Genomic DNA, 15,798 nt, shown 5'->3' on the forward strand with positions numbered 1-15,798 from the left:
CCTCTTCTCCAGGCTAAACAACCCCAGCTCCCTCAGCCGCTCCTCGTAGGTCAGACCCTCCAGACCCTTCACCAGCTTGGTCGCCCTCCTCTGGACTCGCTCCAACACCTCAACATCTTTCTTGAAGTGCGGGGCCCAGAACTGGACACAGGATTCAAGGTGCGGCCTCACCAGTACCGAGTACAGAGGGACAATCGCTTCCCTAGACCGGCTGGCTACACTAGTCCTAATAGAGGCCAGGATGCCATTGGCCTTCTTGGCCACCTGGGCACACTGCTGGTTCATGTTTAGCCAGCTGTCGATCAGCACATCATGATCAGAATCATACTGATTCTGTTCAGTATTTCCCCTTCAGCCCTGGCTACGCTGGGAACAGCTCAGACCAGTCTGACACAGAGAGGACAAGCAGCTTAGGTTCAGGGAAATGCCAAGTACCCTGGGTTTCTTTCATCTGCTCAACTTTTAGAGCAGCAGACACCTTCCTTTGGGCCATCAAATGCTGAACAGTAGCAGGGGTTAATGAATTAGCTACACTCACTAATGAAACAAAGAGAGAGAATACTAATCAATGGCACTTAAAAAAATCTGAACCCCTCCTTCATCTGCAGATGATCCAGTGGGCATTTATGGGGAGCTGGGGAGGGAGACTTGATACATTACCACAGCAAACTTATTTCACCTAAAAAAAGGATAAAGAGGAATATCAGTAAAGTACACCGAAACTAGACTTGGAAACCAAAACATAGGGTAAAAAAAAAAAAGAATGGATTTTAACACAGTTGCAAGAGCAGCAATAGCACAGCAATGTTATTTCTGATACTACAGGCACATCCCCTCGCTGGCTCTTTGTGCTTCCACCCAAGCCATGTTTTGTCACAAGCCACATTCTTAAAACACACCGTATGTGACTGGAAAATAAATCTCAGGGCGCAGCTCGGAGTCAGTTTATCAGCGCAGAGCTACGAGGTGAAACAAAGGGATTTTTTTTTTTCCCAAGCATATTACAGTGCTGCTTTGAGGAACGCTGCAGTACATGCTTCAAAAAAAAAAAAAAAAAAGAAATCTGACCCAAACAAATCTTGCTTGGATAGAGTGCCATGGGCCACCTGCTTTAAGGGAAGCAGTGCCAAACAGAGGCGAAACAAAGCAATCTCCTGCTTCTACATCTTAAAATCACCCGACAGGAAAAGTTTTCACTCAGCATAGGGGGGGAAAAAAAAAAAAAAAAAAAAGAACAAACCTCTTTAATTACACAGTTTGCAAAGTAACTTCAAGCCACTGTTCCACTGATTAGAGCGTTTCCAGCTACTCTTCCAATTGCGCATATTGATTTTACATCTGGTAAATGATTACAGCTGCATACAAGAGACTTTCTGCCTCCACTGCTCATGCTGGTCAGAAACCCTGGGCAGCAGAAAGGTCGGAATGAAGGTCATGACTAAAGGAAAAGACTCACCCCAGCAATTTAATTGTAACGGAACAATTAAAAGATCCCCCTGGCAAGCGTGCTATCAAGTTAATTCCCAAACAATAGCATATCGTAGAATCTTAACTGCTACTTGAAACTTTGAGAATCGTATTTATAATTTTATAACATCAGAAGAACAAGAATTTATTTTAATATTTCTTTACAATCCGAAAATATACAGAGTACAAATGGTGGCTTTCAAGGCCGGGATTTTCAGTATTAATTCATTTTTAGACACTGAGTCTCTAGGCAGCAGCCCTTACAGCAAGAGAAACACTGTTGTTAACATCTTTCCTCTGAATATATCAGTGCACAACAACAACAGGGAAATCGTGAGCAGATGCCTCCTTGAATATGCGCAAAGCACATCATCTGAATTTCCATGACAATTCACCTTCTTTGAAGAGATTTTTATTATGTTTCAAATGGATACAAACACTATGCAGCATCTCCTTTCTGTAAAAATACTCAGCTCTCATCATTCTTTAAAAAAAAAAAAAAAAAAAGGAAGCTGTCAGTATAAAAATCTACTTCAATGAAATAAAAAGGTGGGAAGACAACAGCTGCCATGTGCAATGTGCTGAGCCAGCACGCAGCAGCACCGCTACCGTACTGTTATCACAGACTCTGAGCTCCCTGCACTGCACACAAGACAGGTTTTTTTTAAAAAATAAAACAATACTATTGACACCGTGACCCTTCTAACTCTTTCAACACATCAGAGGACAAGAAATCCAGTCCTGCACACTGAATTTGATGGGCTCAGTCCCTTCAGGACACAGGCTCATCACTGCTTTGCTTTTAGAAACGAGCTTTGCCAGTCTGCAAACGGCCACTTTTACATGGGGAGCACATTTAGCAGCTGATTTCCAGGCACACTGCTCACAGTGTAACTCCTTCAGTGTATATCAGCATTATTTAAATGTGCTTCTGTGTGCACAGTTCCAAAAACCAGCAATGAATCAAGAAGTATCTTCTATACACTGCTGTGGGGTATTACTTGAGCATTACATCAGGGCCCAGAAGGGACCTAAAAATCCACAGGCAATCAGCTCTGCAAAAGCCTTGGTGCTCAGAGGCTCTTCCACTAGAAGTTAAGATGGTCCACAGCATCCTTGAACAAGGAGAAATGAGAAGAACCATCTTTACCCCCAGAGCATTACACTGAGAGCCGTGTCACTGCTGCCTTACTCCCAAATCCAGTGCTGACAAACACATCGATTTCTATGAGCTTTCAGGGTGAAAAAGCCAATGTGCAAATGCACCTACCTCCTGCAGCCTTTCCTGTACGGGAACGTCAGTAAGTGATGAGACAATCACACCACCACCCAGCAAAGCAACCCTCAGAAGGTCACACTTTGCAACTCACCAGGCAGAGCAGGGGAAACTCTGTGCTTTCTACTTTTTCTTTTTTTTTTTTAAAACAAAAAAATAAAAAATCATTTTCCCCACAACTCACCAGCCTGCAATCCGGTTTTCATAGAATCACAGAATCGTTCTGGTGGGAAAGGACCTTTAAGATCATCAAATCCAACCATCAACCCAGCACTGCCAAGCCCACCACTAACCCATGGCCCTCAGCACCACATCTACACGGCTTTTAAATCCCTCCAGGGATGGGGACTCCACCATTGCCCTGGGCAGCCTGTTCCAGTGCTTGACAGCCCTTTCCGTGAAGAAATTGTTCCTGATCTCCAGTCTAAACCGCCCCTGGCACAACTTGAGGCCGTTTCCTCTCGTCCTGTCACTTGTTACCTGGGAGAAGAGACCGACCCCCCCCTCGCTACACCCTCCTTTCAGGCAGTTGTAGAGAGCGAGAAGGTCTCCCTTCAGCCTCCTTTTCTCCAGGCTAAACACCCCCAGCTCCCTCAGCCGCTCCTCATCACACTTGTGCTCCAGACCCTTCACCAGCTTCATTGCCCTTCTCCAGACTCGCTCCAGCACCTCAAGGTCTTTCTTGTGGTGAGGGGCCCAAAACTGCACACAGGATTCTAGGAGTAGCCAAGGCCGAGTACAGGGGGACAATCCCTGCCCTACTCCTGCTGGCCACAGCAGTGCTGATACGAGCCAGGATGCTGGTGGTCTTCTTAGCCACCTGGGTACACTGCTTTTATAAATGTTTATGCAAAGCGCTCAGCTCTCTTACACAATTCTGCTTTCTTGTATTTTTTTTTCAGCATCTGGACTGTGTAGTTGGTCCACCTGCCTCTGCATCCACCTCTCCCACTCCGGCTACCTCTGGATTGCACTGGCAGTTATACCGGCACTCACGCAGCTTCATTTGGTACGCAAGGCTGAAGCATAAAGCCACCCACAAAGTCCTGCTGCAGAGGCTTTCTAGCAAAGCTCACCATATTCTGCGATGAAGAGATGACTTTTTTGGTTTTAGCTCCTTGAACAAAAGGAGCTCGCTCCTTGCTTTGTCATATCCCACCCCAAACCTCTGTTTTCTTCTCGCTTCTTTCTCTAGACCAACAGCCTTGCTTCTGTTTCTTTGGTGGCCATGACGAATTTCTCTCTCAACTCATTCTGCCTCCACAAGGTCTCCAACTCTCTGTACCTCCTAGAGACAAGGTTTCTAGAAAAGCCTTTATTTACACCTTCCTTCAGTGCAAGCAAAACTCTTGCACTGCCAAAACTCCAAGCTCTATTGCTCCACAGCAACCAATTCTACCATCAACTTTCAGAGCTTTTCAGCCTCCTTCACTCCAATTAATCCAAATATTACCACTAAAGTCATCTTCCTTCCCATTCCTCCAAACCATATTCTCCATGAAAAATGTGCCTTTTCCCTGCTTTCTACATTTGACACCATTATAATGCCATTCACATCTCTGATCTCTCTGTCTGTTCTTCATACTTCTGCTTCCAAAAGCTGCAAATCCTCCTCTGCTACTGTCCTTTCTGCTTGGAAAGGACTCCTCTGGAGATCACATAATTTTTTCTTCCTTTCTTTTCCAAGATTCTTATCATGAAAGACAATAACTCTCTCAGCACTTTCCCTTCTCTAAGCTGTTCACCTACATACGCAGCATTACAGATTAGACACTATTCAGAATGGGGAAGGTGGTTTACTCTACACCATGCAAATATGTCCAGAAGTGTTCTACAAGCATATTTTTGCTATATGATTAACATCACTTCAAGTTTCTTTGACCTTTGCAATATATCCAGAAATATTAAGGCAATAACATCGAGAATTTCATATGAATTCGTTGCATTACGAATGTATTTCCCTTAAAATCTAGAATACTTGTAATAAACTACTGGAACACACTTTTGGCCACTTAGCAGTAGTGCCCAGTCTGTAATTTAGCGCACAATAAATGTTTCCACTTATTCTCTGCCATAACAAAGCCCGTGCCTTCTGTAAGCACGGCTCCTCATACAGCTTTTAGGGAACGCAGAACACGGAGGCTCTCCTTCCTTGGCTGCACGGGAGATCTGTTGTGCATTTTCCTGTATAGGTTACCAGTGCATTCAAGAGGGAGACACAGAAGGAACACAAAGGACTATGCAGCATCTTAGCTATAAATAAAAATAAAGCAGGAAAGAGAAGTGTAATCATAACTTTAGGAACACTGTTCCTTCACTGACGATGTCAAGGAAACCCGGAGAAGTTCAGCAATCAGATTACTGTGTATTTATAGAAGAATTGTCAGCCATCATCACCCTGAGCAGACACGGTCACGTCTAACAAACAACTTAATGGCCTACCATGGTGAAAACACTGGCTCTGAAAAATAAACACTTGCTAGAAATTAAAAGAGTCAAATACTGTGAATAGACCGTGTCCTGGGCTTCCCAGCAACATCTTATGGCCTTATTGCACTCTACAACTACCTGAAGGGAGGTTGTAGTGAAGTGGGAGTCGGCCTCTTCTCCCGGGCAACTAGCAATAGGACAAGAGGACACAGCCTCAAGCTTTGTCAGGGGAGGTTCAGGTTGGACATTAGGAAGCATTTCTTTTCAGAAAGGGTTATTAGCCATCGGAAGGGGCTGCCCAGGGAGGTGGTGGAGTCACCATCTCTGGAGGGATTTAAGAAAAGACTGGACATGGCACTTAGTGCCATGGTCTAGTTGACAGGGTGGTGTCAAGGCAACGGTTGGACTCGATGGTCCCTGAGGTCTCTTCCAACCTGACTGATTCTGTGATTCTGTCTCTTCCACCTGTGTTCACATATTTTAACGGCAAGGCCCAGAAAGCTGATATAAGCGTCTGTAATATTGCTGCATCCAAGGATATAGAGAGATGACTGCAAGCAACTCCATTACTGTGTAACATGAGGCAGCCGTGGCCAAAGTGGCCTGATCTAATGCAGTGTGTCTTCCATTTCCAGAGACTGAAGATCAGCTTCCACTTGAAGCTGTTCTAATCACAATGCTGGCAGTTTCTGTGTGTCCTTCAGGGAAACATTCAGGTACCCACAACGAGAGACCACGGTCTAGGCCTTCACTGAAGAACAAAGATGTCAGGGCTGGTGGGTTAGTTTTTCAGGCTCACTCAGAGAGGATGGGTGAACCTCATAAGTCATAAACTTAGTTAAGGGAATTATCTACAGGATTGTGACCAGAGCATGAGGGTTGTTAGAGCCACTTGAGACTCTGGAAAAACAATTCCTCAATGGGAGGCAAGCGAATAGGATGGAGGGATAAAACTGATGGATCTTTATAGAGGTCTATGTGCTGGGTATTTCTTTTCTCTAGGGTTAAAAAGAAACAACAAAAAACCCCAGGATAAACAATTGTGTGTCTGTGTTTGACACACACCTGAAAATCACAGCATTATCAAGAGGAAAAAAAGAGGAGAGAGTACTCTGTGCATAGCAGGGCCAGGTAACTGCATGGTGTTCATTATCCTTCAGACTGACACATACTTTCTTGATAAAGCCTATCAGTCAATAATGCAGAATAAGAAAGAGTCTTCAGAACAAACCTCAAAAAACCAGCTTCCATTCTACAGCCTTGGAGGAAAGAAATTACTCATATGTTGCTGATAATATGTTTTAAAAAACCCACAAGTTATTTACTACATAGTATATTGCACCATGCCATGTCAGCTATTTTTCTTAACTAAAGTATAAAAGCACACACATATTAAAATATATTTCCTTCTCTAGTTTACATAATCAGAACACCTTTTACTCTCCTGGGAAAGAATCGCTCATTTATTTTTCAGCTTCTCTACAGCAGGCACGGCTGCCTCCTGGCTTCACAGCCAAATCGCCCTATGAAATCTGTTTTGGTGCCACTAAAACACAGGAGAGATGAAAGAAGATTAAAAAGGAATGGCAATTAGCAATTACTCAGGAGCAATTACTCCTTCCAGTGACTCTCCCAGGACACAGGAGCTGCTGAGCTAGCTAATGACAGCAGTAAAACTCAATCTGTAACCACCCTGTTGGCCTGTCTCAACAGGCCAAAGTTAGATAATTCAGCAGAAAGCGTCAAAACCACTTGTGTCTGCTACAGCAGCTCCAGGTGCACCAAATGTCACTCTTCTCCTTCCAAAAACAACTCATCGCTTCTGTGCAAGTCTCCCAAGAAGACACGAAAGGAATGATGGCATCTTAAACGCGCAGTCTTGAAGGTGCTTCCAACTGATGCAGGTCAACATCTGGTTTCAACCCTCCAGCACTGCTCCTGCCGGCGGCACCTCAAAAGGAGCTGCTGCCAGATGCACTTGACCATCTTCCTTGTGCCACTATTAAGGACTGAACAGATTTTTTCAAAAAAGCCCAAGCAACAGTAAAACTCTGTACCCTATCAGCTAGCTACGCAACAGCAGATTGAAACTTCTGCAGCCAGCCCTGACGAGCAAATCTCCCTTAAAAATAAAGCAGAGATTCAGCCTCAGTTCATTTCCTGACTTTGTTTTGTTTTTAAACTTCCTTTCAGTTTTGACGGAGGAGGCCTCTGCCTGGCCAGAGGACACACCATCAAGCATTTTCCACATCCTTCCTCTTATCTGGATCAAATCCAGAACAGTTGCAATGGAAGTAAAGTTCCCCGTTCCCCCAGACATCTTGCACGTCAGTTCTCTCGACAAGCAATAATCCAGGACTTCCAAAACACACACTATAAAGACTAGATCTGCCTCCAAACATTTTCTACAACAAGATGGAGAAGAGCCACAGTAGTTTTTCTTTCATCAGCAGTCAGAAAAAATGAAGGAAGGAATTTCCACTATGTCTCTGCGGTATAAAACAGTAGATCATATTCCACCTTCATCCCCAACGCCTTCAGACTACAGCAGCATTCTTCACAGCACAGAGTCTCCTTGGAGAGATATCTTAGTATCAACATAAAACTTTTACCATGAGGCAGGCTAAAGCAAAGCACGGCAACGGGGACTGGGGAAAACCACACGGCTCCTCTTGCTCGCTCGCTTACAAGGGCCGCAACACGTTCTCCTTGATGTCTCCCACACAATGCTTTCAAATTGAATTTGCTACCAGATCTACAAGTCATCACAGGAGGCCTGTGCATCTCCTCCTGTTTCCTGGACAACGATGGTGAAATAACAACTATTTGAACTTCTGCCACTTTCTGATGCATCGTACGAGGGAAAAGCCAAGTCCCTCAAGATGGCCATCTTGACTGGGCATTTTTGTGGGCCAGAAGACAGATATCTCTGCTCACACCCTGCCTCACTGTTCCCTACCAGTAATTACAGGGCAATTAAAACCAAAACGCAATAAACAAATAGGCATTTTCAGAGGAAAAGAATCCCAAACCACACACGGTCAGTTGGCCCAGATGTTTTCATTTTCACGCTAAAGCTTTCATGCCATTTCTTTTTCTCCTCCTCACCTCTTCACCTCACTACAATTTACCAACAGCAGAAGGAACAGCTAGGCTAAAAAAAGGCAAGGAAAGCAGAACACGTGCACTGAGATGACACAAAGCAACAGGCAGAGGAACCCCTAACTGCGAGGTTCCAGCTATTTATCACATTAGGTTTTGATTTTTGTTTGTCTTTAACTGAGCTCAGTTTCCATTTAAAGTCTAAAATCAGTCACATCCAGTTAACTATGTCAACCTTTATTTCTAGTCAAGTAACTAAATGCATCTTCCCCCGTTCAGCAGAAAATAGCTTAAAAAAATATCTTTTAAAAAATGAAAATCTTCACAAGAAAGCTGCCATCACCCACTTTCCCTCTTCCTGCACTCGTCAGTTCTCGCTGGGGTCCATCTCACACAAGCATGTTTGTGCAAAAGGGTGCGTGGGTGAGGTGGAAGGACAACGCACAAGAAAAAACCCACCCTAAAACCTTGCAAACTGGCAGCTCTTCCAAGGGTTGCACAAAGCAACATGGAGCTCCAAGCAAAGGTAGCTGAAACGTAGTAGGATCTAGAAGGAAAAATCACCTTCAGCAGCAGTGACACAGGGAGCTGGATTGAAATCTGTTGATCAGCACCCTTTTGAGCGGCATTTGGAATCCGTTACAGACATGATGCTGCCTCTGGGGTGGGGAACTTTTCTTTTAAGCTGTTCTTAAAGGTTAGGAAATAAAGGCAAGAGTTGCGTGTGTGCTTGCAGGGACTGGTTCCTTGCCCAAGCAGAGCACGTGGACTGATTCCAGGTCTGTTATCCCACAGCCAGGACCCATGAAATTAAAGGAGAGCTTGACTGACCTGTTTGATCACCTGTGACAGTTTGCCTCACAAATCTCCTTCTCTGTCATACCCCAAAGAGAGGTACTATTAAACCCCCATATCTCCACAGAAGTAACCCACATTTCCTCGTGAATTTTACCACCAAATATTATCCACATATTTGTTACTATGTCCTAAAGAAATTAAATGAGACACTTGTGATTTTCAGCTGTGGTCATGCCCAGTACATTGAGATTAAGACATGGGCTCTTAGATAACCTCCCCTCCTGGCAGGGGAGGCCAGTCAGTTATCTCAGGGCTAGATGAGACTACCACCCAATGCTTCAAAGGAAGGTGCAAGCAAGCTCATGACTGCTGGTTGTTTACCACATTCATCTGTGGTTTACAGTCTCCGTAACTTCTAGTCAGTCTAAATTTAAGCAATGGTTTGAGCTCTCAAAAGAATCTTTTCTGCATCAGTGCCACAGAGACTCCTGCTGAGCTACAGATTTTGTAACTAATTAAACTTCTAAAGTCAAATTCTCAGCAATTATTTCCCCTCAAAAACAGTCAGTTTCAATACTAAAACAATAAAAGGCCAAAGGTACTTTGAGGTAGTAAGTGAAGCAACCTATGAAAAAGTAAAAGCCATCACTTTCATGAGAGGAAACAAAAAGACTCTCAACTTTACCATTACTCCCTTTGTGCTATTCAGTGTTTTGTTATGCTCCCACATCCTTAGAAGTTAGGGTGGAAAAAGTGATAAAAGGTGAAATTATGCCCCAAATATTTTGCAGCAAGAAAATCTGTATTGGGGTTGAGGCAGAAAGTACATCCAAAGCACCTCTGTGCTTGGACTGAACAGATTCCACAGCTTTTTAAGGCAGCAGAGTACTGATGTGCGGTACCCACAGCACCAGCGTGGCCCAGACATGCATCACGTGTCTGTCACATGAGCTGGACTCAATACAGTGGCTGCTGCAGAACTAGCAGGTATTTGAACACAGCACAGTGACTTTGTACTGGGTCAGAACTACTGTGGCCACAACAGGCTGGTTCAATGGATGGAACCACAAAGCTGGATTTCCTGTGCTGTTGAATTGAATTACAGCTTCGGCTGGATGTAACACCTTGCTGAAGTCTTGGAGGAACCCCCACCTTAGCAGCTGCCAGTATTAAGCAGATATCGCTCAACTCAAGAATCTTCCTTATTTTGGTTATACAGCACAAGAAAACACAACCACAACACAAGCTGTGGTGCGCACTGTGCACCTTCACTCACCTCTTTCAGTTCCTGTGCGACAGAATTAAGGCGTTCGTTTTCAGACTGCGTGTTGGCAAGGACATTTCTGAGCTGCTTCAGTTCTGTCTGCAACTCCATAACCTTCTTCATGTAGTACTCTTCCTTGGTAGCCGATTCCTGAATCAGGGTCTCCTCTCTGCTCTCTCCATCTGCTGCTACCTTCTTGTGGTTGGTATGGGCCTGCCCAAAAGCCTAGGACAGTCAGAAAACAAATCTTTTATTAGTAAAGCCAGAATTTTGCATAAGAAACTTCCATTTTAAATGGTTGAAACTATTTACCCTCATATTTCTTTGATGCAGAACAATAACTTTTTTCTGCACCCTCTACTTCTGGGATCAGACCTCCAAATGCTATCAAGTGGCCACACAGGGCTCTTGAAAGTAACACCCAGCACCCAAACCATGTTTTGTGACGCACAGGATACCTACGTAGAACCTCATATAAACCCCTGTGGGAGGGAACAACAATGTATTGATTTGAGTCTGCTGCTAAAGCAAGACTTTGGTTTTCAACAAGATGACTGCAAGATGACCAGACGCTTTTGCGTGCGTATATTCTCTGTAGTTGGGTCAGACTCACTTCTGCAAAAACTGCACCCCTGAAAATAGGTTTAGTATTAGCAGCCAGTTCCATTTCTTAGGCTGGGAGCACTCTTACTATTCCTGATCCAGCTACACCAAAGAAACACACCACCACCCTCAGCTGCTCATCGCTGGAGATTACTGTCCCCTCAAACCTGCCAACCCACTGCAGCCACAAGCGAGCGAGGGCAGCAGGGCTCCTCCGTGACCAGGTTAAGCTAACATGGGTCATTCTGCCTGAAGTAGGTCAGTGCAGGCTCACCAGCCAGCTCTGCTCCTGCTCTCAGAGACGTCATCTCTAGCAGTGTGCCAGCGAAGGGACTTAGAGGCAGGTCCCAGAGATCTACCCTCTTCAGCCCAGCATGCCTCTGTTTACACCTGAATTCTCATTTTTTCACCTGCTCCTGCTTCTATTTGGGGGTTTTCCTTCTGCTTGAAGCTCTACCAAGCGATGCTCCTAGCAGCAGTGCTCTCCAGCACACGCACAAGCAGCCCGGACAGACACCCCAGCCACTGGACTGCAGCGTTTAAGAAACCTGTCAGTGGTTTTCACTAACAGACGTTATAAAGCAGAGTTTAAGGTTTTAAGCAGGTATGTATTTAACACATGGCCTAGCAGATGGACCAAAGTCAATGAGATTCATGAATGCTGCCTTTTAATTGCTGCATGTGTGTGCACAACCCAACCCAAGATGTTATTTGGAGCTTTCAGGTGCCACAGCATCTTTGGGATGCCAGTGCCCATGCGGCAGGTTTTCATAGCCAACATTAAAACCAGGCATTAAGCCAGGTCAAGGACAGATCAGCATCTCATAAAACTCCTTGTCTACTCATGCATTGCATTTTCAATTAATCATCTTTTCTAGCTCTTCAGAAATATACTGTCAGCACAGGAAAAAAATCTGCTTTGAAAAGAAGCAGATTTCAGTATTTTGTTACCTCTGTATATTAGACCAGACACATTAATAATACAGTAATTATTTAATATACCAGGGCTGAAACAGATGATTGAACGTGCTAGCTCTGCCTACAGTTAAAGACACATCAGATTAAATTTTATTTCAGATAAGCAAGTCAGAGATACGGGAGACAACAAATATCCATTGAAGAAATTCTAGCCAGATTCACCGCGATGACTCAAGGGATATGAAAAAGCATCACATTTCAGGCAGAAAGTAAATCACCATCTGTGCACGTCCTTGTCAAATGAGTTTCAACAAAGCAGCTTAAAAGCCTAATACCCAAGATCTCCATCAGTGCTAAAGGGATAGCAAAAACCATGCGAGCGTCTCAAACACACCACCTTTTTTCCCTAAAGAATTAAGATCCACCTTTTATAGACCTGCATTTATTACAAATCTCTAACACAGAGAAGGGGACTCTGGGCATCCATTTGCCCAGTGAAGTGGCACCATTTTCTTGGCAGCGGGATGCCACCGCAGAGCATGCTGAAGAGCAGGATGCCCAAAGCCACATCTGATCAGTCAGACAGCAGAGTCCAAGCACGATTCAATCGAGGAACTCATTAATACTGCTAAGGGAGAAATTCCTGAGAATAATGACTAATTTGCTCTTCAAACTTTTAATGCAGATGCTAGGTCTTGGGTTTCTTTAACAACTGAAAAGAGAATGTCATTTTGCAGAAGCAAAATGATGGATGGACCACTTGGTGGATAAGGAATTGGCTGGATGGTCGCACTGAAGAGTCGCAGTCAACTACTCGATGTTCAAGTGGACACCAGCGACGAGTGGCGTTCCTCAGGAGTCAGTATTGGGACCAATGCTGTTTAACATCTTTGTCGGTGACATGGACAGTGGGACTGAGTGCGCCCTCAGCAGGTTTGCCCACAACACCGAGCTGTGTGGTGCGGTCACCAGGCTGGAGGGAAGGGATGCCATCCAGAGGGACCTGGACAGGCTGGAGAGCTGGGCCTGTGAGAACCCCATGAAGTTCAACAAGGCCAAGTGCAAAGTCCTGCACATGGATCGGGGCAATCCCAAGCACAAACACAGGCTGGGCGGAGAATGGATTGAGAGCAGCCCTGAGGAGAAGGACTTGGGGGTGATGGTTGACGAGAAGCTCACCATGAGCTGGCAATGTGCGCTTGCAGCCCAGAAAGCCAACCGTGCCCTGGGCTGCATCCCCAGCAGCGTGGCCAGCAGGTCGAGGGAGGGGATTCTGCCCCTCTGCTCCGCTCTCATGAGACCCCCCCTGCAGTGCTGCGTCCAGCTCTCGGCCCGCAACATAAGAAGGACATGGAGCTGTTGGAGCGAGTCCAGAGGAGGCCACGGAGATGCTCAGAGGGCTGGAGCCCCTCTGCTCTGGAGACAGGCTGAGAGAGTTGGGGCTGTTCAGCCTGGAGAAGAGAAGGCTCTGGGGAGACCTTCTAGCACCTTCCAGTACCTGAAGGGGCTACAAGAAAGCTGGAGAGGGGCTTTTTACAAGGGCATGGAGTGATAGGACAAGGGGTAATGGTTTTAAACTGAAAGAGGGGAGATGTAGATCAGGTATCATGAAGAAATTCTTTGCTGTGAGGGTGGTGAGACCCTGGCCCAGGCTGCCCAGAGAAGCTGTGGCTGCCCCCTCCCTGGCAGTGTTCAAGGCCAGATTGGATGAGGCTGTGAGCAACCTGGTCTGGTGGAAGGTGTCCCCCTTATCATAGAACCATTCTATGATACGCCTGTATTGACAGGGAGGATCTGAACACAGAAACTGGCATGGTGTGTGAGACTGGGCTTTTTTTTTTTTAAAAAAAAAAAAAAAAAAAATCAATATCCCGTCTTCTACAGAGACTAATGCCAAATGCTTCAGAGAAAGGTGCAAGAAACCCCATAATCTCCCAGAGCTGGGGATTACCTCAAGCCTTGAAGCAGAATGCTTAATGTGAATATGGAAGAGCTATTAACATTTAGTTACCCATGTAAAATATCCCCTTATTTTTCATGGTTTTATGCATTTTTGGCCTCTATAAAATCCTACAGCAATAAATTCTGTATTTTAAATCATAGAATCATCGAATGGTTTGGGATGGAAGGGACCTTAAAGCCCATCCAGTTCCAACCCCCCTGCCACAGACAGGGACACCTTCCACCAGACCAGGTTGCTCCAAGCCCCATCCAACCTGGCCTTGAACACTGCCAGGGAGGGGGCAGCCACAGCTTCTCTGGGTGACCTGTTCCAGTGTCTCACCATAGTCTCACACGACAGTTTTTTGTCAGTTTACAAGTTTCGCACATTTTCATAAAAGAGAACACATCTTTGTTCAGAGACTTGAAGGTGTGCTGTTTTTCCATGATCCCCTGTCAATCATTCATTGTTTTTAGAGACTTCCATCACACCCCTCTATTCCCTGGTGAAGGCAAGGTGAAGGTCAGTAAGTTCTCATCACTTTTATGGTTGAGAGGTTTTTTCCATGCCCTAAGACAGTCGGACTCCCTTTTTAGAAACTGCCTTTTATTATGGCTTGTCACAAACAGCAAGACTAACCCAACCAAAGGGGAACTGCAGATGTCGGGTCACACAGACCAACTGCAGAGATGAGCTCATGGATCAGCCCTACCAAAGGATGCTGCTGTTCTTTGTGGGCATCAGTATTTTCTGCAGAGCAAGGCCGTTATTTGCTCTCAACCAGCAAGCTTGTGAAGTTTCAAGAGAAACCCTGCCATTAGCTTGACAGTATTATGGTCTGGGGTCAGGAAGATGGGTACAGAACCGTTGAGTAAATCGACTCTGACACTACACAGAACACAAGAAACCTTCTTAACAGACGTGGTCATCAGGAGAGGAAGCCTGGATCAATTCCATAAAAAGCACCTCCATTCTAACCAAGCTTCATTATCTCTCTTGTACGTACTTACAAACAACCTCATACATTCACGTTACAAGCCATTTCCATAATTGCAACAGCCTGCGTGGAACAGGAAATTTAACTTTAACAAAATTGTGCAAAATTACAGGGCAATGCAATTACCTTCCATGACTACAGCCCAGGCCTGTTTTAAATCAAGCTATTAAAAGGAAAACTGACTTCTTAGTGATATGCATGAAACCCATAAACCTTCACGTACCCAGAAGTCCAGCATCTACCCATCCACTTTTGCTTTAACATTATATAAAACACAGAAATAGAAGTCAAAGTTACTCTGCTCTTCCTCCTCTTCCAAAACCTCTATTTCTATCTACTAAGGTACTCAAATAGGGAAGAAAACTGTTCAGTTATATCAGAATGATACTCTTTGGAGCAGAATCTCTTCACAAAATAAACGAGTTTCTGACAACTCATTTGCACACACCTTGCTGGACGCGAGGGCTGCAAAGCGTCATGTTCTGCTGAACAGCTGCCTCAAGGAATTACAAGCAGACACTAATACTAAGGGACTGTCACAGTTCCCTTGTTCCAGATTTGCCAAGGTTAGGTCAAAAGTAAAATCAAAGAGTTCATGAACCAAAATGCTATCTTGCTATTTGCTCACCTAGATATGCTCATCGGTACATTGGAGAACACTTTACACTGCTGGACAAAGGTATGATTAGCTTTCCTCTATCTCTTCAGAAAGCTGCATGAGAGACAGATCGATAGCCCTCCTTTGGATTTAACACTACCTGAGACCAACCAAACCCAAAACCAACCTCCACCGCAAACACACACAACCTCAAACCCTGTATAGCCATTTACCTCTGGACCAAGTGAACACAAAACACTTCCCAGGCAGGGCGCTCAGAGCTGTGCGGTGCAAAGGCATCAAGGAGCACATGCCGACCCCTGAGAAATGCCCCAAATAATTCAGATGCTAATTATCGGTTATTGCTAATGACCTGCTGCCAAAGCTGCTGATAACTGAAACC

The 15,798-nt window shown here is 44.9% G+C and overlaps 1 protein-coding gene across 3 annotated transcripts in view; it reads right to left on the minus strand.

Moving 5' to 3' along the window:
- BICD2 (BICD cargo adaptor 2) overlaps positions 1 to 15,798 on the minus strand; it is a 106,090-nt gene that overhangs the window by 38,762 nt on the left and 51,530 nt on the right. For all 3 annotated transcript variants that reach the window (XM_068419804.1, XM_068419803.1, XM_068419802.1), the window contains exon 2: positions 10,350 to 10,562. In XM_068419804.1, coding sequence (XP_068275905.1) covers positions 10,350 to 10,562 — 213 coding nt within the window. The remainder of the gene's footprint in view (positions 1 to 10,349; positions 10,563 to 15,798) is intronic.

The sequence above is a fragment of the Nyctibius grandis genome, chromosome 29, assembly GCF_013368605.1.
Source record: "Nyctibius grandis isolate bNycGra1 chromosome 29, bNycGra1.pri, whole genome shotgun sequence".
Taxonomy (NCBI): domain Eukaryota; kingdom Metazoa; phylum Chordata; class Aves; order Nyctibiiformes; family Nyctibiidae; genus Nyctibius; species Nyctibius grandis.